The following is a 26,216-nucleotide window of genomic DNA, read 5'->3' as shown; positions in this document are numbered from 1 at the left end:
CACAAGACACCACAGCATACATTTAAGAAAACTCCCACACAACAAGGCCATCAGATTTGCAAAACAATTCACAGGAGCAACAAAAAGCAAACAGAAAACTCACAAAACATTAAACATTAAGCCACAGTGTCCCTGAAAGAGATTTGACAGCCATGAGCTGTCGAGATGCGTGAAGCCAGATCGGGAGCCAGCGGCGTGGCCACATCCATTGAGGCAGCATTGTGTTGATGGCTGCTGGCCCAGATCCGCTTTGAAGTGCTTCGATCAAATCGCTCAAATCATAAAGTGCGTTCAGCGCTGCAGACATTAAACCTCAACCCGCAGCCAAAAGTGAGTCCATATCCAAGAACCAGCAAGATGATTGAACATGGGGCACTAAGACTTCTGCAGCTTCCACCAGCAGCAAGGGGGAGACCAGTCAAATGCAGACAGACGGTACTGAATGGCCATACTTACTCCACTCTTGTGCACATCAACACCCAATTCCCTCAAAAATCAACATCTTTCAGTATCATGCCATTAAAAAAAAACCTGCTTTTATATTTAACTGACATATATCAATGATTTGTGAACAGCTGGTTCCTCTGCACCGAGCACTGTAGTATTTCCCCGTCACAGCATCCCAACCAAAGAATGAACTGGCTCTCTGGTTGGGGTTAGGGTTACATCAACATCAACCCCCCGCTATACTGTGTGCCTTCTATTTACTCTCCTCTCAAATGAAGTCTCATTCATAGCTTTCTGATAGTCCAAGTACACCAAGTGTTCCTGCCTTTATCAGTTCTGTTTGCTACAACTTCAAAAAGTTTCACAGTTTAATCAACCATATGAAATCCTTGTTAATTCTGCCCAAACTTATTATTTTTAAGTGTTGTCTTACCAATTCATTCTTAAGAGATTTCAGTATTCTTGATTTATATAGATGCATGGTGGTGAGCACCAATGCCCAAGACTGGAAGAGCCTACAAAAAGTAATAGGCACGGCACAGTCCATTACAGGCAAAACCCTCCCCACCATTTACAATGAGTGCTGCCACAAGAAAGCAGCATTCATCATCAAGGACTGCCACCATCAAGGCTATGCTCTCCTCTCACTTGTTCCATCAGGAAGGAGGTACCGTTGTCTTAGGTCCCACATCATGAGGTTCAAGGACGATTATTTCTCCTCAACCATCAGGCTTTTGAACCAGAGTAGATAACTTCACCCACCCCAACACTGAATTAATTCCACAGCCTATGGACTCACTTTCAAGGATTCTCCAACTCATGTTTTCAGTATTAATTATTTACTTTTGTACATGCACAGTTTATCTTCTTTAGCATATTGGTTGTTTGTTGGTCTCTGTTTTTGTGTAATTTTTCATTGATTTTATTGTATTTCTTTGTTCTCCTGTGAATGCCTGCAAAAATGAAACTCAGCTGACATAGATGTACTTTGATAATAAATTTACTTTCAACTTTGAGCTGTTTACCCTACATCAAGCTATTTGGTCCAGTGTTTGATCTACTCTCTCTCCTCTTTAAAACAGTAACGTTATATTTGCTAATCTCCCTATCCACCTCCTTCAAAACCTTAGGATTCAGATAATTTTGCCCTGGGGATTTATTGACTTTCAATCCTATTACTTTCTCCAGTACTCTTGTATGTTGTAATATCCAGAGCAACAACGAGAAAATGTTGGAGGAACTCCACAGGTAAAGGAACATCTATGGTAGGAATAAACAGTCAATGTTTGGGTCAAGAGCCTTCATCAGGACTGGAAAGGAAGTGGGGATTAAGTCAAAGGAAGGAGGAGGGAGAGGAAGGAGTGCAAGCTGGCAAGTGATAGGTGAAGCTAAGAGAGGGGAAGGAGGTGGGTGGCAGAGGGGGAATGAAGTGAGAAGCTGAGAGGAGATAAGTGGAAGAGGTAAAGGTCTGAAGAAGAAGGAATCTGATAGGAAAGGAGAGTTGACCATGGGGCAGGGGAAGGGGAATTAAGGAGGGGCATCTGATCAACATGATGGGCAGGCGAAGTAAAGTGTAGTGGGAACGTTCCTTTGCACATTGTCTGTCAATGATTTGGATGATGGAATTGATGGCTTGTGGCAAAGTTTGTGGATGATATGAATACAGGTGGAAGGGTAGATAGTGCAGAGGAAATGATACAAATGCAGCAAGACTTCGACAAATTGGAAGAATGGGCAAAAAAGTAGCAGATAGAATACAGTGTTGGGAAATGTATGATAATGCATTTTGGTAAAAGGGACAATAGTGCAGACTATTTTCTAAATGGGAAGAAGGCTCAAATATCAGCGGTGCAGATGGACTTAGGAGTACTCGTGCAAGATTCCTAGTAGTTTAATTTATAGGTTGCGTCAGTGGTAAAGATGGCAAATGCAATGTTGGCATTTATTTCAAGGGGAATTCAATATTAAGGCAGGGAGATAATGCTGAGACTTTATAAGACACTAGTCAGGCTGCACTTGAGTATTTAGGGCCTAAATCTTAGAAAGAATGTGTTATTGGAGTGAATCCAGCGAAGTTGCACAAGGATGATTCTGGGAATGAAGGGGTTAACATATGAGGAGCTTTTGGCAGATTGGGGCCTGTACTCACTGGAATTTAGAAGAATGTGGGGGGATCTCAATGAAACTTACCAAATGTTGAAAGGGCTAGATAGAGTGGATGTAGAGAGGATGTTTCCTATGGTGGGGGTGCCCAGAACTAAAGGGCACAGCCTCAAAATTGAGAGGCAATCTTTAAGAACAGAGGTGAGGAGTAATTGTTTAGTCACAGAGTGGTAAATCTGTGAAATACTCTGGCAGAGACTGCAGTGGAGACCAAGTCCATGGGTGTATTTAAAGTGCAAGCTGATAGATTCCTGATTGGTCAGAGCATCAAATGATGTGGCAAGAAGACAGATTTATGGCTAATGTAAGAGGTAAAAAGAGAGGGCATGCAACAAAGCAAAAATTATTGGGAAGATAGAAGATTGGGAAGCTTTCAGAAACCTACAGAGAACAACTAAAAGAATCATTAGAAATGAAAAGATGAAATATGAAAGCTAGCTAGCAAACAGTATCAAAGTGGAGAGTAAATGCTTTTTCAAGTATGTTTTTTAAAAAAAATAAAATAATTGAGAGTGTATATAAGACTGCTAGAAAATGGGGTCGGAGAAATAATAACGGGGCACAAGGAGATGGCAGATGAATTAAGTGAGTATTTTGCATCAGTCTTCACTGTGGAAAACACTAGCAGTACATCAGATGTTGTAGTGTATGAAGAAAGAGATGTGAATTAAGTTACTATTACAAGGGAGAAGCTGAAACACCTAAAGGTACACAAGTCACTGGATCAGATGAACTGCACCCTAGGGTTCTGTGAGGTAGTATTAAAGATTGCAGAGGCATTTGAATAAAGTTTTCATATATCATTGGACTTTGGCCAGAGACTGGAAAATTGCAAATGTTACTCCACTGTTTAAAAAAAGGAGGAAGGCAGCAGAAAGGACGTTATAGACCAGTTAGCCTGACCTCAGTGGTTGGGAAGATGTTGGAGTCAATTGTTAAGGATGAGGTTATGGAGTACTTGGTGACATTTGACAAGATAGGACTAAGTCAGCATGATTTTCTTAAGGGAAAATCTTGCCTGACAAACCTGTTGGAATTCTTTGAGGACATTACAAGAAGCACAGATAAAGGGGATGCAGTGGATGTTGTATATTTGGACTTTCAGAAGGCCTTTGACAAGGTGCCACATGTGGGGCTGCTTACCAAGTTAAGAGCTCATAGTATTACAGGAAAAGTTATTAATGTGGTTAGTGCATTGGCTGATTGGTAGGAGGCAGTGTGTGGGAATAAAATGGATCCTTTTCTGGTTGGCTACCGTGACTAGTGGTGTTCCACAGGGGTCAGTGTTGGGACCACTTCTTTTGATGCTGTATATAAATGATTTAGATGATGGAATAGGCAAGTTTGCAGATGATACGAAGATTGGTGAAAGGGCAGGTAGTGTTGAAGAACACGTAGGCTGCAGAAGGATTTAGACAGATTAGGAGAATGGGCAAGAAAGAAGCAAATGAAATACAATTTTAGAAAAAGCATGGTCAATAGAAATAAATGTGCAGACTATTTTCTAAATGGGGAGAAAATCCAAAAATCTGAGATGCTAAGGGCCTTGAGAGTTCTTCTGCAGAACACCCTAAAGGTTAACTAGCAGATTGAGTTGGTGGTGAGGAAGGAAAATGCAATGTTCATTTCAAGTGGTCTAGAATACAAGAGCAGGGATGTGCTGCAGGTGCTTTATAAGGCACTGGTGAGGCCTCACCTTGAGTATTGTGAACAGTTTTGGGCTTCTCATCTAAGAAAAGATGTGCTGGCATTGGAGAGTGTTCCGAGGAGGTTCACAGCGATGATTCTGGGAATGAAAGGGTTATCATATGAGGAATGTTTAATGGCTCTGGGTCTGTACTCGCTGGAATTTAGAAGGATAAGGGGGGATCTCATTGAAACCTCTTGAACGTTGAAATGCTTAGATAGAGTAACTGTGGGGAAAAGCTGTTTCCCATGGTGGGGGAGTCTCAGGACGGAGGGACGTCCATTTAAAACAAAGCTGTGGATAAATTTCTTTTGCCAGAGGGTGGTGAATTTGTAGAATTTGTTACCACATGCAGCTGTGGAAGCTAGGTTAGATAGATAGATAGATAGATAGATACTTTATTCATCCCCATGGGGAAATTCAACTTTTTTTCCAATGTCCCATACACTTGTTGTAGCAAAACTAATTACATACAATACTTAACTCAGTAAAAAAATATGATATACATCTAAATCACTATCTCAAAAAGCATTAATAATAGCTTTTAAAAAGTTCTTAAGTCCTGGCGGTAGAATTGTAAAGCCTAATGGCATTGGGGAGTATTGACCTCTTCATCCTGTCTGAGGAGCATTGCATCGATAGTAACCTGTCGCTGAAACTGCTTCTCTGTCTCTGGATGGTGCTATGTAGAGGATGTTCAGAGTTATCCATAATTGACCGTAGCCTACTCAGCGCCCTTCGCTCAGCTACCGATGTTAAACTCTCCAGTACTTTGCCCACGACAGAGCCCACCTTCCTTACTAGCTTATTAAGACGTGAGGCGTCCCTCTTCTTAATGCTTCCTCCCCAACACGCCACCACAAAGAAGAGGGCGCTCTCCACAACTGACCTATAGAACATCTTCAGCATCTCACTACAGACATTGAATGACGCCAACCTTCTTAGGAAGTACAGTCGACTCTGTGCCTTCCTGCACAAGGCATCTGTGTTGGCAGTCCAGTCTAGCTTCTCGTCTAACTGTACTCCCAGATACTTGTAGGTCTTAACCTGCTCCACACATTCTCCATTAATGATCACTGGCTCCATATGAGGCCTAGATCTCCTAAAGTCCACCACCATCTCCTTGGTCTTGGTGTTATTGGATGAATTTAAGACAGATTGATAGATGTTTCATTGGACATGGCATCAAAGGTTACGGGGAGAAGGCTGTTAAATGGGGTTAAGGAGGGGAAAAAGGCTTGGCCATGATGGATGGGCTGAATGCTCTAATTCTGCTTCTATGTCTTATGGAGTGCTTGCCAATCAGTGCAGACTGCGTACTGAAATGACTGGTTCCATGCTGAGTGACTCTATGATTCTAAACTTTGCAGGTTAAAAGGTGTATTGCCTAGTTTATTTTTCTGAAATAAAAATTACTCTACTGAGGTCTGTGGACAGTTTTTAAGTATGAACAGTTTCTCTACAAAATATGCTCTCTCATTACGTGTTAAACACTCAAACCCAGAAGATCATTAAAAATAACTGTTGTTGAAACCGGGCTAGACTGTCATGCTGTTGTGATCAGTTGGGCTTTCAACTTGGTTACGATGTTGCAACTGTCTAAAATCTGCAGCCCACTTTCAGGAAAGGAAAAATCAAAATCCTAATAAAAAAAATAACTAAAACATACTTGAATATTTCTCGGTGAAGGATGCTTCTGCATTTTTGAGCAGCCCAATTAATCTCAACTAGGCTTTTTGTTCCTGGTGTCTGAGGAAATGCTATCATCCTCCAGGGATCAGGTATCTTATGAACATTCTCCTGTCCTTTCAATGTACTGCAGCGGTCCATATAGAAACCAATTTCTTATTTTTCCATTCATTCCTCTCCACTTACAGTTCCACAAACTACAACACACTTCCCCAGTTCAAGATACAAAATGGAACAAGCTGTTAAAATGCCATTCATTTGGTCATTTTAATGATTTAAAGATAACATTTCAACTTCTGGGATGATTAATTGGCAAAGCGTCTCACTGCCTGGCAAGCTAAGTCAATGAGCTGGGAACCCTTTCCAAATGCAGCCCTCTTATTTAGGAATGGTGGATGTCACCACAAATGGAATATCCTGGTGACCTTTATTTGCAATGTTCTGCTGTAAGTCACAAGGGTTTTACTTATAGAACTGAGTCAAGGTCTTGATTGATGAGACAGTGGTTAATGGAACAGTAAGCAGTGGGATGAGGAAACGGTGACTACAATCTAATGATTTCATAGAATTCAGGGCACTAATTTTGTTCTTCAAAGTATTATTTAAAGCTTGCCTTTTTTCAGTGGAATGATTATCTTATTTAATTTTCTAATCAAAGTTCAAACAGTGTTATAAATAAATAACATTTTTGAATTCATGCAAAGCCTTCCACAAATTAAAGTAATCCCAAAGGACTTTATATCTAATGAAGTCCTAGTGGAGTCACTTCTAGAATGGAGGAAATGAGAGCAAACTAGCACACAACTATCTCGCATAAACAGATAATGCGGATGAGCAATAAATATGGATACCATGAGAAACTGTCCTGTTTCTCTGTGAAATATCTATGTGTGAACCTTCACAACTGCCTGGGAGATTTGCAGTGGTCTCAATGTAGTATTTCAAGCCACTGGCTGCATAGCATCCCCACAACTTAGATGTATTTGTAGCTCACATAACTCCTCATTCAAAATGTTTGTTGATCTCAATTATTACTGAATGTTGTAAGGTACATTTACACCCATTAACTGCAACTTGAACAAATTTATTTTTATATTTCTGGGAAAACAAATAAGGAAATCTACACAGAAATAATAAACATTGCTGACTGGATGTCTGATTTAGAGCAAGCAATAGGAGTGTTATTTTTTTTTAATTTTAAGAACAGTAATATAATTATAATACTTAACATTCAATAAACTGTGAAAGGCAGACCTCTAGGGAAAAGAATCTAAAATCATGATGACCCTGCAAAATTAGTTTGAACCCTCCCCAACAATGCTAACAAAACTGGCTGCAAGGATATTGGTCCTCCCCAGGCTCAGGTTTAAAGCTGTCCTTTTTGTACATTTCATATTCTGCTCAGAAGAAATCTTAAAGGTGCAAGCATCTGAAACCCTTCTCCTGCATCAATTCCCCAGCCCCGCATTCATCCGCCTGATTATCCTATTCTTATGCTCACTGGCACATTACACATGCAGCAATACAGAGATTACTACCCTGGAGGTCCTGCTTTTCAGGTTTCTGCCTAACTCCCTGTATTCTCCTTTTCTTACCTTTGCTGTTGGTACCAATATGTACCACAACTTCCAGCTGTTCACTCTCCTCATTTAGAACGCCGTGTACCTGACCCGAGACATCCCTGACTCCGGCACCTGGGAGGCAACTTATCATCTGGGAGTCTCTTTCATTTCCACAGAATATGCTGTTTGCTACTCTAATTATGGAATTCCCCCGTACTACAGCACTCCGCTTCTCCCCCTTTCCTTCTGAGCCACAGAGCCTGACTCAGTGCCAGAGAGCTTTTCACTCAGGCTCCCGCTGAGTAGGTTGTCCCCTCCCCACCAACAGTATTCAAAGCTATATTCTCATTATTGAGGTGAACAGCCACAGAGGTAAAGCTTATTCCCTTTCCCTCTCCTGACAGTCACCCAGGTACCTGCCTCCTGCAATTTAGGGATGATTACCTCCCTGAAGCTCCTATCTATCATTTGTCTATTATGTGCTGTGTTGTACGACTTAGGCAGTCATGGTCTTTCCATGACCACAATCGTTTTTGGCAAATTTTTCTACAGAACTGATTTGCCATTGCCTTCTCCTGGGCAGTGTCTTTACAACTTGGGTGTCCCCAGCCATTATCAATACACTTCAGGGATTGTCTGCCTGGCTTCAGTGGACGCATAACCAGGACTTGTGATATGCATCAGCTACTCATACAAACATCCACTGCCTGCACCCATGGCTTGACATGACCCTGATTGGGGGACTAAGCATGTGTAGAATCTTGTGCTAAGCATGACTTGCAGTTGAGCAGAGGGAAGGCATGTCCTGCACCTCCTTTGGTAGAGATCTATCGCCATCCTACTCTATCTATCACCTCCTCATTTTCCCATATGAGCTGAACATTATCCAAATTCAGCTCCAGTTTCTTACCACAGTCTCTAAGCAGCTGCAACTCGGAGCACTTCATACAGATGTAGTTATCAGGGAGGCCGGTGGTTTCCCAAAGTTCCTGTATCTCACACAAAGAACTGAACCCATTCTCAGTGCGCTAGTTATATACTAACAGAAAAAAATGCTAGAAATTTAATTAGAACATCTGCTTGTGCTTATCCACACCGGTTCTCACTGAAGCCTGATCACTCTAACACAGTCCACTCACACAATGGCCACTCTGCTTACACTGCCCTTTTTTAATGGCCCCTGCTAAGTGCCTAATAAATCATTATGATTACAGCCCACCAAAAATTCTTGAAAGCTCCAGAGTTCTTTCTAAATCTCACAGTATGTCTCCATTGGACAACCTCTCGTGCTGTTTGCACCCTTGTCATGGCTCATGTACAGATTTAGTGTTGAACTTTCTTAGTGCTGCTGCTTTGGTTTGACATGATGTGATATCTTGATTAACTTCAGTTGCATAGTCTGTTGAAAGCAGTATTGTGGGTAGACAGGGTTATGGAAATTGTGTTTAGCCTGGGCTCCATGTACAGGAGGAGTTGGGGACATTTTGTCGCAGTTGCATAAATTGTGGCAAGGCAGCACTTGGAGGATTGTGTACAACTTTGGTCTCTGTATTACAGAAAAAAAACATTGTTAAATTGGAAAGTGTGCAGAGAAAATTTATAAAGTTGTTGTTAGTACCTAAAGGCCTGCGTTATGGTGAGAGATTGGCCATTCAAAGTCTTCATCCTTTGGAACATAGGAAACTGATCTTATAGAAGAGTTTGAAATTATAGACATGCATAAGGTGGACGGTAACAGATTTATTCCTCAGAGTAGGAGATTCCAGATCAAGGGGGTATAGGTTAAGGATGAAGAATTTGAAAGGTACCTGAAAGATGTTTTTCATGCAGAAGGTGGTGAATATATGGAGAGAGCTACCAGAGGAAGTGGTTGGAAGAGGTACACTAACATCATTTAAGAAGCATTTGCACTGATAGATGGAAGGGCAGGGCTTTGGGTGATTGAGATAAAACCAGTAAATTGGCCTCCTTTGTGGTCCTGTGTTCAGTGTGTGTAAGAATGTGCGTATGTGTGTGCTGTATTGCTTAATGACCAACAATAGTGAAATAACTCCAGATCTAGGAATGACAAATATCACCTTAATTGACATAACATCTGAGGGCTTGATAACATGTACTTACCTATAGTACATTTCCAAGCTTGGAGTACTATTATTAAGAAGGGAGGGGGGCAAATTATAGGCCAATTTGCCTGACTTTAGTGGTTTGGAAGATGTTGGAGTCCAATATTAAGGATGTGGTTTCACGGTACTTGGAAGCACATGATAAAATAGGCCAACATCAGCAGGGTTTCCTTAAGGGGAACTCTTGTCTGACAAATCTGTTGGAATTTTTTGAGGAAGTAACAGGCAAGATAGAAAAAGGAGAGTCAGTGGATGTTGTCTACTTGGATTTTCAGAGGGCATTTGACAAGGTACTGAACATGAGGCTGCTAAACATTATATGAGTCTATGTATTACAGGAAAGATAGCAACATGGATAACTGACAGTAGGCAAAGTGTGGGGGGGGGGGAGAAAGGGGGTCTTTTCTAGTTTGCTACCAGTGACTAGTGGTGTGCCACAGAGGTCGGTGTTGGGACCACTTCTTACCATGTTATACATATGTGAATTATTTGGATGACGGAATTGATGGCTTTGTGGTCGAGTTTGCTGACAATGTGAAGGTGGATGGAGGGGCATGTAGTGTTGAGGAAGCAAGAAGTCTGTAGAAGGACTAAGACAGATGAGGAGAATGGGCAAAAAAGTGGCAGATGGAATATAGTGTAGGGAAGTGTATGGTCATGCACTTTGGTAGAAGGAATAAAGGAGTTGACTATTTTCTAAATGGGCAAAAAATTTAAAAATCATAGGTGCAAATGGACTTGCAAGTCCTTATACAGGATTCCCTAAATATTAACTTGCAGGCTGAGTCAGTGGTAAGGAATGATAATGAATGCTAGCACTGCACTTCGAGAGGATTAGAATATAAGAGCAAGGATGTAATGCTGAGGATTTATAAGGTACTGGTCAGACTGCACTTGGAGTATTGTGAGCAGCTTTGGGCCTCTTATCTAAGAAAAGATGTGCTGGTATTGGACAGAGTCCAGAGCAAGTTCACAAGAATGATTCTGGAAGTGAAAGGGTTGACATATAATTCCATGAATATGGGTTAATGTATAGTGCTTGATGGCTCTATGCCTGTACTTGCTGGAGTTTAGAAGAATGAGGGGTTGGGATACCTCACTGAAACATATCGAATATTGAAAGATCTGGATAGAGATTATGTGGGGTGGATACTTCCTACAGTGGGTGAGCCTAGGGTGAAAGAGCACAGCCTTAGACCAGAGGGACATCCATTTAGAACAGAGGTGAGGAGGTATTTCTTTAGTGAGAGGGTAGTGAATCTGTGGAATTTTGATTGCCATGGGCAGTTATGGAGACAAAATCATTGAGTACTTTTTAAGAAACAGATGATAGTTTCTTGATTAGTCAGTATGTCAAATGTAACGGTGAGAAAGCAAGAGAATTGGATGGTGAGGGGTAATAAACCAGTCATGATGGAATGGCAGAGTAGCCTGGATAGACTGAATGGCCTGTTTACGCTCCTATGTCTTATTAAATTTTGTGCAAATTGTGGCCCAAAATCCCATCTATTTTGAAGTGTCCCTTTTCCTTATTATTCCTGCACAAAGGTATTAACATTTTCTGATGTTATTTTGTTTCGTAAAGTTTAAATTTCAGAAAAAAAATCTGTAATTTATTTGGAAGTGGCAACCTGGTGAAGTTTGCTTGATACAGTGAAATGTAAGTTAATAACATTAAAATAATAACTTAATCAGTGTACTAATGTGGTTCTGAATAACCTAATTTTGAATTATTAACAATGTCATTCACATACAGCTGTTTCCTAATTTCCTAATAGGGCAAATTGGTTGGCACATTAGGGTGGATTTAAAAATGTATAAAATGAACCTTTGCAACCACCTTAATTTTTCAAAAAGGACCCCTACACTAAGCCCAATTAGCATAAACTCTCAATTTAAAAAAAGTATATATGTGGTCCCATTCATAATCATTTCAGAACATCTAAAAGCATTTTACAATTGTTTAATGTTTTCCAAAATGCAGTCACCACATTGATAAATGAAATGATGATTAATTCATTCTGGAGACTAGTTTTATCTCTGGAGCTGTGACGGTCCTTTTAAAATTAATGCACATGATCTGAAAACCTGACTTGTGTTGGTAGAAAATTGTAAGTATAATTTGTATTTAAGATCCGGTGATCTTTTTTTTATTTGTTATCATAATTATGATTAGACGTAGGGGCAAGGAATAAACACACAACTGAGAAATACTCGAGGTCTATGTTTCCATTTATGTGTTTTCTTTGTTACAGATTCCTCAGATAAGCTATGCATCCACAGCTCCAGAGCTCAGTGACAACAGCAGGTACGACTTCTTCTCTCGTGTGGTCCCATCCGACACCTTTCAGTCACAGGCCATGGTTGACATTGTCAAAGCATTACGATGGAATTATGTTTCTACCCTTGCCTCTGAGGGAAGCTATGGAGAGAGTGGAGTGGAAGCCTTCATACAGAAATCACGGGAAGACGGTCAGTATTCTTTAGCGTTGACTATCAGCAAAACTATATAAAAGTGAGCATTTGGTTTAAAATAAATGCTTGCTAGCCAGATTTCAACTGAGATAATAAAGCTTTTTATTTTCTATGAAATGCACTGATTTAACAGCTAGAGTGTTAAACACAAAATGAAGTGTAAGGAATGAAGAAACAGTGAATGACACTTGTAAAAAAAAATTGCCACATCAGAAAGAAAAGCAAGTTATTGTATTCATTCCAGCAAGTTAAGCACTTATCACTGCAACAATTGTATGATCCTGAAGATGTGAGATGCAGAGTTTCTTTCTACTACACAAATTACCTACTTCCAAACTGTGAGTGAATTACTATTTCGGAGATACAGCTATTGTAATCTGTTTGTACATTCAATCAAATCAGTTCAAATTTAGACATGGAAGACATTTTATTTCTTGAGCAATTAAAAGCAGAATTGTGAAATTGTGACTTTATATGCGATTTAGACTTATCTAACATATCAGGCCGAAATATTCACCTGCCTGCTAAGAGACAGACAGGCAACCAAATGGATGATCCTTGGATGGATATTGTATTGGCTTCACTTTAAATTGATGAATTCTTGAGTGAATAATTACTAGTTGAAATGAAGTTAGACAGATGATTGTTGGATGACATAAGCTGCAGATAACTTAATAAGCAGTATTGATAGTAGTGACTTTTGTTACATACCCCATGGGTGTCTTGTGACTGTCTTATGATCATGATGTAATTGAGTATCTTGTGAGCATGATGTAATTGTCTTTTGATGGTGGAGTGATGCAATTTTCCCACCAGTGTGAGGTCACATGATGTAATTTCCCTGCAGGTGTGAGGTCACGTGATGGCGTGTTCCAATAGGTATATAAGGGGAAACCCCTGTTATCACGCAGTTAGTTCGTTAGCTGGTTTTGCTGCGTATTCGTCTTATGACGCAGCTTCATTTTAAAGTGGAGTTTTTACTTTCTATTGTAAGGTGCAAAACCATTGTGCAGGCAGGTTCGCCAATCGCTGCCAGTTCTGGTTTGGTGCACCTTTGTTTTACCACTACAGTCTAGTATTGGAGAGTGAGGACCTTACCAAAGTACGGGAACCCGAAGAATTGAGTAAAGTTGGTGTCGTTTGATCGACCTTATTGAATCTTGGTTCAGGAATAGTGGCCTGCATCTGAGATAACCCCTACAAGATCAGGAAGGTTTGTGCAGTGTTCACCTTCCAGTAAGGTCAGTTCCTTTAAGCCATTTTATTTCCTTCGTCGTGAATCCTTTGGACAAGGCATCTCTCGACTATGATTGGCAGATTTGTCATTTTCTTCAGAGGAATTGTTGTTGCAGCAAAGTCTCTCTGTACTGACTGTATAAATCACTTGGACTTTCAAATTTATCACTTTAAGACTGTGTTCGAATTTACCACTTTAAGAACTATTCCATAGTTTAGCTGTTTGTTAAATTGCCGTAGAGAAGTTAACTTCCGGTTAAGTTAGTCATTTGTTTACTTTTCACTTTTGTTGAGCTGAGTTTAATAAATGTTTGTTTATAAAACCTGACTCAATTCTATATTCATTGTTACTGGCCACGTAACACTTTGAAGGCACCACATCATATTTACATTGGATTCTGCAAAATGATGTGTCATATTGTCTTGTGCATGTATTAATGTTTTATGCTTTTATAATTACATTCACAAAATACTTTTTACATATCATTTTTAAAACCCCTTTTTATTGGGCATCTCTGGCAATGTGGCTTGTTAGCCCCTCGCTAACAGGCACCGGACGCCACAGTGAGAAACCCACCTTTCATGGGCTTTGTATGTGTAGGGTGTACGTCTTTGGTCCTGCCAGATCCCTGAGGTTGGGATGTTTTACCCACTCAGATCTCAGTTTGTGTGAATGCTGTGCGAGTTACTGCCCCTGGCAATTGCCGATCAACAAGAAATAACAGATCGTATATTGCATACAATTATAAAAATAAAGCATATTTAAGAATGTTAACCTAAGCAAGCAGTTATTGAACAAAAGAAAGAAAAAAACCAAAAAGGGCCCATTATTCTTAAACAGCCAAATGTGCACTTAAGCTGGAGCCCATCTTGAGCTTGTCTGTCACTCACACGCTGGGCCCTCAGTCTATGTGAAAGCCCACACCACCTTCCGAATGTTGCTCAAAATCCATCTCGAACAAACAGGTCTCCCACAAGAGTATTGGTCCTTCCTCCATGAAGCCATTCATCTGCACAAAGCACCTTGTGCAACAGGGATGTCAACCTCAGCCATCTTCCCTCTTGACTATTCCCAGCCCCTGTCAAATAAAAAGACCTAGACCCACACCAGTGTCCCTCACAGAACTTCTCCGCACAGCGTTTTCCCAAACCTTCTCCCAATTCCATCATCCTGATTGGCTGACACCATATTCCTTCGTTGAACAACTAACCCCTTTATCTCAGCTCAAACTCAAAAGGGCTGAAAGCAGAACAGACTGCTCTTACAGAACCGCTAAAATGAAATACCTACAGCATAGCAGTAAAAATCTTAACCAGGGCATTACATTCTGGTTCCTCATCATCATTATGTGCCGTGTCATATGACATAGACAATCATGACCATGATTGTTCTTGTCACATTTTTCAACAGAAGTGGTTTGTCACTGCCCTTCTCTAGGCAATGTCTTTACAAGACAGCTGACTCCAACCATTAACAATACTCTTAAGAGGTTGTCCACCTGATGTCAATGGTTGCATAACCCTGATCAGGGGGCTAGCAGATGCTACACCTTGCCCCAAGAGTGCTAGCAGAAGGAAAGAGTGCCTTACACCTCCTTTGGTAGAGACATCTCCATCCTGCCACCTGATTATTATGGTTAGGCTTTGCTTTTTTTGTGCACTCTGATCTAATAGAAAAAAAGAAAGAGGAGTTAATATCTTGTGTCACAATTGTAATAAGAGAGTAGTGCACAGTGTACAAATTCAATTTCAGTGTTTTTGAGGAGGGAAAAGGAAATGAAAATTACTTGGTGTATCTAACAGTCAATAATGCCAGTTGGCAGTAGAGGCAGAGTTTTGCTGATCTCTTCCAGCGAACAATATTTTATATGTTGTTGAGTTTGCACCATCTAACTTTGTGCATCGTCATAGTGAATGTGAAGCATGGGAATCCAGAAATGATTGCTTATCCCCTCGGTACCAGATACAATAGAAGAAACCGTGTTACGTACAGAATGCATCTGACTGCTCAGCTCAATTTGCTTGTGCTTTCAATGAAGCTTATGTAACACCAATAAAAGAATACTCTTTGCACTCATTGTATCTTGTTTATAGATACAATAAAACTGGTTTTAAATTGTATTAGTGCATAGTATATACATATTTATACTATTGTTATGGATGTACATTATCTCCATTATTTCCAGAATTACGCAGAAATATCTGTCTCTGCATAGATTTCCTTTTAAAAGTCCATTTATTGCAATTGCATGAATAGAAATGTTGGATAAGCCAATGTGTCTTCCAGATGGATTGCATTTGCACTTTGTATAATTTGATCCTGACTTAATTGCTTAGAGTCATAGAAAACCACAATACAGAAACAGGTCCTTCGGCCCATTAAGTCCATGCTGAACCATTAATCTGCCTGCTCCACTGGCAGTTCAGTCCACACTCTCACTGCTCCCCGAGTGAAGAAGTTTTCCCTCATATTCCCCTTAAACATTTCGCCTTTTACCCTCATCTCGTGATCTCTTGTCGCAGTTTTACTCAACCTCAGTGGAAAAAAGCCTGCTTGCATTTATCCTATCTATACCTTTCATGATGTTGTATACCTCTGTCAAATCTCCCCTCAATCTTCTACATTCTAGGGAATAAAGTCCTCACTTATTCAACTTTTTCCTGTAACTCAGCTCGTCAAGTCCCAGCTACATCCTTGTAAATTTGCACTGCACACTTTCAATTTTATTTACATCTTTCCTGTACATTGGTGACCAAAATTGGACACAATACTCCAAATTAGGCCTCAGCACTTTCTCATACAATTTCAACAAAACATCCCAACTCCTGTACTCAATACATTGATTTATGAAGGCCAATGTGTCAAAAGCATTCTTTATGACCCTGTCCACCTGTGTCACTTTCAAGGAATTATGGACCTGAGTTCCAGATCCCTCTTTTCTATTGCACTCCTCAATGTCATACCACCCACTATGTAAGACCTACCCTGGCAGTTCCTCATAAAATACAATACCTCACACTTTTCTGCTTTCACTTCCATCTGCTATCTTTCTACCTGATCCAGATCCCACTTCAAGCTTTGGTAGTCTTCATTGCTGTCCACTACACCCTAATCTTAGTGTCATCCAAAATTTGCTGAACCCATTTACCACTTTATCATCCAGATCATTGATGTAGATGACAAAAAAACAATGGAACCAGCACTGATCTTGGTGGCACACCACTAGTCATAGGCCTCCAGTCAGAGAGGCAACCATCTATACCATTCCCTGGCTTCTCCCACAAATCCAATGTCTAATCTAATTTCCTACCTAATCTTGAATGCCAAGCAATTGAGCACTCTTGAACAACCTTCCATATGGGACCTTGTCAAATGTCTTGCTAAGGTCTATGTAGACAACAACCACTTCTTTGCCTTCATCTATTTTCCTAGTAACTTCCTCAAAAAAACTCTATAAAATTGGTTAGACGTTACGTAGCACACACACAGCCATGTTGACCGTACGTAATCAGCCCTGTCTATCCAAATACTTATGTACCCAGTCCCTTAAAAAACATACAAATAACTTTCCCATTATTCATGTCAGGCTGACAAACCTGTAATTCCCTGGCTTATTCTTAGAGCCTTTCTTAAGGAATGGAATGACATTAGCTATCCACCAAACCTCCAGCACCTCACCTGTGGTGAAGCATGTTTCAAATATCTCTGCTGAGGCCCCTGCAATTTCTGCACTGGCCTACCACAGCATCTGAGGGAACACTTTGTCAGGCCCTGGGGATTAACCTGCCCACCAATTTGTCTCAAGGCAGTAAACACCACTTCCAGGTAACCACATCTGCACCAGTGCACCAAGCAACAGCTTCTTAGAGAACATGTTAACAAACTGCAGTTGCAGCTCGATGGTATTCAGCTTATACAGGAGACTGAGGAAGTGATAGATAGAAGCTATTAGGTTGCAGGAGGCAGGGAACTGGGTAGCTGTCTGGAGAGGGAAGGGAAGTGGGCAACAGGCAGTACAGAGTACTCCTCTGGTCATTCTCCTCAATAATAAGTATACTGTTTTGGATACCATTGAGGGAGGTGACCTACGCCGGGGAGCCGCAGTGACCAGTCTCTAGCTCTGAGTCTGGTGTTATGGCACAGAAGCAAAGAGAGGTGAAGACGACTGCAGTAGTGAAAGGAGATTCCATAGTTAGAGGAGTAGAGAGAAATTCTGTGACATGAAGGAAACACCCAGATGTTACGTTGACTCCCAGGATCAGGAATGTCTTGGATCAGGTACCCTTAAGAGGGAGAATAGCCTGAGGGTGGTGAATGTTTGGAATCTTTGGCCAAAAAGTGGTGAATTTGTGCAATTCTTCAGCCAAAGGGTGGTGAATTTCTGGAATTTGTTGCCACATGCATCTGTGAAGGCTAGGTCATTGGGTATATTTAAGGCAGAGGTTGATAGGTTCTTGTTTGGACATGACATTGAAGGTTACGGGGAGAAGGTCGGGAACTGGGTTTGAGGAGGAGATAGAAAAAAGGATCGGCCATGATTGAATGGTGGAGCAGACTCGATGGGTCAGATGGCCTAATTATGCTCCTCTGTCTTATGGTCTAGGATGAGCAGCCAGAAGTTGTGGTACATATTGACACCAATGACATAGGTAGGAAAGGTGAGGAGGTCCTGAAGAGAGATGTTAAGGAATTATGTAGAGAACTGAAAAGCAGGACCATCAAGATTGTAATCTTGGGATTTCTGCTTGTGTCACACACCAGTGAATGCAAGAAAGGAGAATTTGGTAGATGAATGCCCGATTGAGGAACTGCTGCAGGGGACAGGGATTCAGATTTCTGGATCATAGGGATCTCTTCTGGGGAAGGTACAACCTTTATGAGAGGGATGGGTTATGCCTGAAACGAAAGGGGACCTGTATTCTTGTGGGCATGCTTGCTAGAGCTACCCAGGAGAGTTTAAACTAATTTGGTAGGGGGATGGGAACTGGAATGATAGGGCTGAGGATGGGGCAGTTGCTTTACAGACAGAGGCAGTGTGTAGTGAGACTACTAGCAAGGACAGGCTGATAATGGGGCAAAATTGCAGTCAACAGGATGAGCTGCATTGCAAAAGGATGATGAATACAGGACTGAAGGTGTTATACTTGAATGCATGCAGTATGCGGAATAAGGTAGCTGAACTTGTAACACAGTACAGGTTGGCATGTATGACGTTGTGTGGCATCTTAGAGTCATGGATAAAGGAAGATTATAGCTAGGAACTTAACATCAAAGGATACACATTGTATCGAAAAGACAGGCAGGTAGGTAGACGGAGTGAGGTTGCTCTGTTGGTAAAAAAAAAATAAAATCCTTAGAAAGAGGTGACAAAGGTTTGGAAGATGTAGAATGCTTGTGGGTAGAGCTAAGAAACTGCGGGGGTAAAAACAACACCTTGATGGGAGTTATATACATGCCTCCGAACTGTAGCAAAGATGTGGGCTACAAATTACAACAGGTGATAGAAAAGTCACATCAAAAGGGCAATGTTACAGCGGTCATGTGGGATTTGGATCAGCCATGATTGAATGGCAGAGCAGACTTGATGGGCCAGATGGCCTAATTCTGCTCCTATGTCTTAATGGTCTCTGTAATTTGTATAGGGTCCATGACCTTGCTGATGATTGCCTCACATCTGTTGACTCTGTGTCCATCTCCCAGGTAAGTAGAGATGCAAAATGTCATTTTTAGATCTCGCCCGTCTTTTTTGGCTCCATACAGATCTTCCAGAGGACCAATATGGTCCTTGCAATCTTTTTGCTCTTAATACATCTGTAGAAGCCCTTTGGATTCTCCTTCACCTCGTCTGCTGGAGCAATCTGATGTCTTCTTTTAGCCCTCCTGATTTCCTTGTATTCTCTTGATTTTCTTATACCCAAGTACCTTATTTGTTCCTGCTGGCCTATAACTACTATGTATCTTTTTCTTAATCAGGGCCTCAATATCACTTGAAAACCAAGGTTCCCTAAACTTGTTATCTTTGCCTCTTATTTTGACAGGAATATACAAACTCTGTACTCTCCCTCTTTCCATGTACACCTTTGCCAGAAAACAAACTTTCTCAATCCAGTCCTTTCTGATACCATCAAAATTGGCCTTTCTCCAATTTAGAATCGCAACCCAAGGACCAGACTTATTCCTTTTTGTAATTACCTTGAAAGTAATGGCATTATGATTACTAGATGCCAAGTGTTCCCTACACAAACGTCTGTCACCTCCCCTATCTTATTCCAAAATAGGAGATCGAGTATCAGACTCTCTCTAGTTGGTTCATCTACGTACTGATTAAGGAATCTTTCCTAAACACATGCCCATCCAGCTCTTTTACAGTTTGGGATTTGCAATCAATATTTGTAAAGTTGAAATCACCAACCATCACAAACTTATGTTTCCTGCAGCAGTCTGTGGTATCTCCGTAAATTTGCTCCTCTAAATCCTGGAGACTGTTGGGTGGTCTATAAAATATTTTCATTAAGTGGTCATACCTTCCTTATTCCTCAGTTCTACACATAATGCCTCACAGGATGAGTCCTCCAGTCTGTCACGACTGAGCACTACCGTGACATTTCCCTGTCTAGTAACGGCACCAATCCCCCTATAATTTCTCCCCATCTGTCGTGTCCAAAACAACAACTCAGGAACATTGAGCTGCCAGTCCTGCCCTTCCAGCAACCAAATTTCACTAAGGGCTACAACATCATGTCTTCTTGCTGACCAATGGCCCAAGCTTATCAGCCTTTCCCTACAATACTCCTTGTATTAAAATATATGCAGCTAAGAACATAAGTCCCACCATGCTCAACCTTTCAAATCATAACATTGTATGTAAGCTTAATACCATCTTTCTCCAGAACCACTCCACTATCTGTTCTGGTGCTTTGGTTCCCATCCCCCTGCATCTCTAATTTAAACCCACGTACTCCCCCCACCCCCAATGCAGCACCAGTAAACCTTTCCGCTAAGGCATGACCTCAGGCTGTTTACCCTCCCACATCGCAAGACTAGTAGCAACTATTAAGGGGCCTCTCATCTGACCTCCTGCTCCACTGCTTGGCGAGAGCAAATACATCTTTTGCAGAGTGTCAGATGCATTTTGTATGCATTGCATTTATTTGCACGAGGTTACTGACTTGATCGAATTGAGAAGTATGTGAACGCAAGTTATTTTGCACCTTCAGTTTACTTTTTTTTATACTTTTTAACTTCTAGCAGATGGTGTTTATGTATACAGTTATTATTTTTCTGTTTTAAAAATGATTTTGAATTATATAACTGGTTTTAAATTTCTCTCATCAGAGACATTTTAAAGTAGTTCAAAGGCCTTTGGCAGCCGAGAACCGCCAAACGGCCACCAGGCTGATCAGGGTCAAAGCTTCTGCATCTGTCAACTGTTGACAAGTCAACATTTAGGATTATTCCATCCTGTGAGATGATTATCACAACCAGGACTTGAGGACTGACCATTTTTATTAACAAAAGTAAATATTTATAAAACTTGCAAAATTTTCCATGTTTACTAATATTTATTCCAGCATGGCAAAGCAGACTCAATGGGCTGAATGGCCTACTTCTGCTCCTATATATCTTGTCGTCTTAAGGCCTCAAATGTGACAGTGACAGCAAAGAAGCACGTATTAGTAGGTGAGAAATGAAAGTTGACTGAAGATATATGGGAAAGAGCAATGAATTAATGTAGTGTAGCAGTAACCTGCTGGATGGAATTATGGATGGGGGATTGTAAAATATTTCAGATACCTTGCCTCCAGTCTCAACAGATCTTAATACTTGATATACCAGGTACCAGCGTTCTGTATAAACTACTAGAAACATCCTCTGGAAATCTGAATTTCCTCAGGTAATGGTGTTTAAAGTGCTAAAGACAAACACATCAGTGTCACAAGTATGAAATTTCATAACCTTTTTTTCTTCTTCACTTGGATAATCATAATTATTTTAATTCCTTATCCTTATTTTCCTCTTCTACACTTTGCCCATTTGGTACTGTTGCTGGTTCTCTTCCATTTCCTCATTATTAAGGAAAGGAAAGTGCCAATGAATACTTATAGGGAACATAGTGGACCTATAAGACACAGTGTCTACTTCTTTAAATCCATCCCCCACTAAATTCATTGTTCTCATTCCACAATAGTAATAAGCATAAGTTAATGTTCCTAAACCAGAAGCAGCCATATGAGATGAAAGCTTTTCCTCACAGTAGGTTAAGTTTCCATCTTATTGAAATAGTCATTTAATTTTGCTATAATCCAACAGTCTCACTAATGTGTGAACATTATGCTTGCTTTACCCCAATAAATCTTGTATCTCATGCAATGTTACGGATATTTGTGATAATGCTACATCCTCATCCACTTTCAATAACATCTTTATCTGCTCCATTTTTATTAGATCCTTGTGTTCCAAAAGGAGAACAAAAGACAATGTAAATAATTTGAAGGCACATTGCATTTCTACTAATTGTGTGTCTATGAATTTTCAGAAAGGAAGTATAATAGCCAGGTCTCGCTTCCAAATGAAGAAAATATATTGTCCATTGTATTGGCTTGAGTGTATGTCTTAGAAAACCAACGTAATTGTGATTTTGATGAAGGTCTCCTCTAAGCCTTTTCTCTCTGTTCATTTATTTACTGCAATTATTGTTGCTTCTTGTCTCATTTCTACCTCTTTGCTGACTTCACTTGTAAGTGGCAGTAGCTGAGTACTGAGCTTACTGAAAGCTACCATCCAGAAATTTGATTTGCTGTCAGCAAGAAGATGCCTCTTGGTGTTGAGGGAGTAGCAATTAACCTTGGCATAGTCATGTGGTGACGGGCCGCATTGTTCAGCTTCACCCTGCCTTCCACTCAAAGTCAGAAGGGCAGAGCAAGTTCCTAAGGTTACTGAACAGAGTTCACGTCGTGAAATAAATCTCAATGAACCATTGTACATCCCAGGAAAGAGTAACCTGGAGGACAGACATCATTGACCAGGAAAAGAATGAGCAAGTGCAAAGCAGTTCAGGTTTCCAAGTTTCACATTTAATTGTCAATTAAGCATATACATGTATTTGCCTAAACAGAATATTGCTTAGTTGCTGTAATAGGTAGAAATTCACTGTAAAAAAAAAGGATGGTTCCTCGTGCAGTTGCCTGTAAGTTGCAGATAACTGTATGAAAACAGTACTTTTTTAATAGTTATCTTAAATGCACTACAAAGTTAATAAAATATCAGCTAAGATCAAGGAAGAAGCATCTGCCTTTCATTAAAGCAAGGACTTCCCTAAGTATTTGTTTCTGACTTAATTCGATCTACCCACTGGAGTCTTCATCAGAGCAAGTCGGTTTAGCAATGAAGCTGCAGTTTAAACTTCAGCCATATCTAGAAATGCATTCCATGTTTTATTAAAAGGTAGCAAGAACAGTGGAGGTAAGTAATTTTGGTATCCAAAGCTAATGTGTTTCAATTATACTTGTGTGCCAATTTATGTACATACTTACATGGTGCACACAGAGGATGTGAATTGCTCCCTTACCATTTATATAAAATTTGCTAATTGGTAATCGATAGCCTATGAATAGATAATGCCCTGGAATCTGCCTCATGCATTAACATTATGATAATCCAATGTCTCCTTTGAAGGTAATATTCCTAGCATTTGTTCCGAGCAGAAATATCTTCTGCATTCACACTTGTTAACACCATTTCAAAACTAATACACTCATAAAAAAAATCACTGGGAGGAAACAAAAGCTAAGTGGTAACTACAGTTTATACCAAAGGATGCAGTAGTGTTTGTGGCATAAGAGATAGTCAAGAAAGCTATTTAAAACAGCTGTTACCATGCAACGTATAACTGTGGCAATAGGCTCCATTTGTCCCTGTCAGGGAAATTGGGGAGGCAATGAGAGTGTGCTGTTGATGGTTCCTGCCTCATTGTGATTGTGGTCTACATGAGGTTGACCCAGGAACCTGTTTGTATTAGGTCAACTCAAAGCAGTTATGTAAACTAAGAGCCTATTACATCGGTAAAACCTTGATGTAATTATCCATTTTGGCAAACGTGAAAGTATGCTGCATTGCTGGAGATGCCCAATATTAGTGCAGTAGTGGTCAGAACCAGTATTTGGAAATATTATTTAAAAATTATGCTAACCTGGGAGTGTTGATATATTTACAATTCATTTGGTTAATTTCTGATTTTAATTTACCCTTAGAAAGAGCTTCTGCTACTTTCTGCACCAAAACTTATTGGGATGGCAGAAATGTGAAAGTTTCTCAGCAGATTTAAATGTCTTTTAAAAAGTTATTTACCAATTACGCACAAGTTTTGTAGAGTTTTGCTCATCAGAGAAATGAAGGGATATGGGGAAAAGGTAGAGTTGGGTCACTCATTGCCTGATTACATGCTGGAAGAGATCCAGTAGGTTATTTAGTCTACTCCTGTTCATGTGTTCCTAAGGTCAAGGGATAGTTGTGGTGTAACCTGCTGCACTTTGTTGGCAGACATGAAGGGTGAAGATTGAATAGCGAGAAAATGTTCAGTCTTCAATTGGTTAAAATCTCAACAGGGAAGAAAAGCAAGTGGTGCTTAAAATATGGAAGTGTGAACTTTGGTAACTTTTGTCATTAGTAGGAGGAAAATATTTAGATTTATTTGCGGTTATTATGGTTGAAGATCTGAGAATATAATAAAACAAATTTGCATGCTCGACTTAAATAACAAGAGCTGTGTTCAAATCACCAGCTTCTTTTTAGTAGTATAGTTTACTGCTTTTTGTTAATGGACTGATTAAGTGTCTCAGCTCAAAGCACCAATTGTTCATTTCTCTGCATAGATGCTGCCAGACCTGCTGAGTTTCTCCAGCATTTTGTATGTGTTGCCCGAGATACTGCAGATGCTGGAAATCTTATGCATCTCCATAGTGCAGAGTTAACCTTTTCTACCAGCAAGGTGGCATGCATTTCACTTATGGCATTCAATAATACTTGAATATAATTGGAATAAATTTCTTTCCTGTTTTGGCGTCAGTATTGAGAACATTTTCTTCAAGGCATTCAAAATTTGATGTAGAAAAGATAGTTTCATGTAAAATCATGCTCACTCATTTTAGGAAATTAGAAGGTGGATGACAAAAGCCTTACAAACAGGATTCCCCAGCTCTTTCTGATATCAGTCAGACGCTGAAATAAATTGTTTTCAATTCTTTTTTATTATATATGACAGTGAGCTGAGTTTAGAGTCATGTGGCAGCATTGTCACTAAAATCATACTTCTTAATCTAGAAAAGATCACCTGATACCATTCCTGTCTCAGCTCATCTGTTCCTGAAGCCAAGTTTTTGTCCTTAAATATTATCATGTTCCGCCGGCTGGCAGTTAACCTGAAATCATCCAAAAATCTGCTGTGGTTATCCATTTATCCATCACTCCTATGCTTGTTCATTTTCACTGGTTACCTGTTAAATAACAACTTTAACTAAAGATTCTTTTTGTTGCTTCCAATCCATTCTCCCCCACATTCTCTCCAAAATCCTTTCAGCTATTAGTGCCTTCAAGATAGTTGCATGCATTTCTTCTGGCCTTTGAATCATTGTTGAAATTAATAATTCCACCATTTCTAGTCATGCCTTCCAGATTATAATATTCGTTGGATAAAGAATATCCCCTGCAATTTCTTAATCATTTTTATGAAACTATCTTTCATGTCTCCATAACTTCCCAATAAATGAAATCATCTTTTCTCTTGTATGAGCAAATCCTTTCATAGTGTAAACAACTTTTAACCTTTCAGCCTTCTCTTTTCCTAAGAGCCACAATCTGTTGAATCTTTGGTTCTGTATTTTTACCATTTGCATGGAAAAGTCTGTACTATATAAATATATTTGTTCTGCCTCAATCTAAGAAAAGGAAGATCATATGATCCCTCTAGAGCTTAATCTACCTTTCAATATAATCACAATCAATCCTATGTCTCAGCATTACTTTGTCAACGAATCCCCAAATTTTCTCATTCCTTTCATGTCTGTAGTTCTAGTAATATCTACCCTGAATAAACTAAAGAACTAAGGACTACAAACCCCTTGAAATTTCTCAGGATTTACAATATTCCACAAAAGCTTCTCTTTGTCTCCATCCATATTACCAATCTTTTATCCTGAAGTTATGCCCTGGTTTTATGTTTGACATAAAACAACTACCTTTAGATAAATCCTCTAATTTCCAATAAATATAAATCAATTTTGCTTAGTCTCACTTCAAAATCCTCTTTATCCCAGGGATCAAGTTATTGAATTTACACTGCAGTGATCTGAAGTCAGGTATACCTTTCTTAAGGAATGCAGATTGAACTCTGAATGGGATTTCACATGAGCCCTATACAACCTCAGCAAAGCTGTCTCAGTGTCTCTGCCTTTTTTACTGTAAAATTCCACAATCAAGTTGTCATCCTAATTGTTAACCAGATGCTAAATCCATCAATTATAGAATCATACGGTTTTACTGCTCTCATAGGGCATAAAAAGGTATTATATACTGAGCGGGTGAATATGAATATATATACATACACACACATATACACATGCATATATTTTATATATACTGTTACGTACCCGTGACACGTGACAGTGGTGTACTTGTCACGTGACAGGTGTTGAAGCTATACTGGACTTGTGGTAATGGTCTTGTGATGGTGGAGTGACATCATTTTCCCACCAGTAGAGGTCATGTGACAGTTTTTTTTACAGGGTATAAAAGGAGGATCCCTCCCTGTGAGGAGGGGCAGTTCGTGGCTGGATTTG

The 26,216-nt window shown here is 40.0% G+C and overlaps 1 protein-coding gene across 5 annotated transcripts in view; it reads left to right on the top strand.

Moving 5' to 3' along the window:
- Positions 1 to 26,216, top strand: part of LOC140717154 (metabotropic glutamate receptor 4-like) — a 1,225,436-nt gene that overhangs the window by 308,186 nt on the left and 891,034 nt on the right. For all 5 annotated transcript variants that reach the window (XM_073030426.1, XM_073030429.1, XM_073030430.1 and 2 more), the window contains exon 3: positions 11,927 to 12,143. In XM_073030426.1, coding sequence (XP_072886527.1) covers positions 11,927 to 12,143 — 217 coding nt within the window. The remainder of the gene's footprint in view (positions 1 to 11,926; positions 12,144 to 26,216) is intronic.

Source organism: Hemitrygon akajei, chromosome 27, assembly GCF_048418815.1.
Source record: "Hemitrygon akajei chromosome 27, sHemAka1.3, whole genome shotgun sequence".
Lineage (NCBI taxonomy): Eukaryota > Metazoa > Chordata > Chondrichthyes > Myliobatiformes > Dasyatidae > Hemitrygon > Hemitrygon akajei.
The sequence above is the reverse complement of the archived record's forward strand: the minus strand, read 5'-3'. Positions and strand labels throughout refer to the sequence as shown.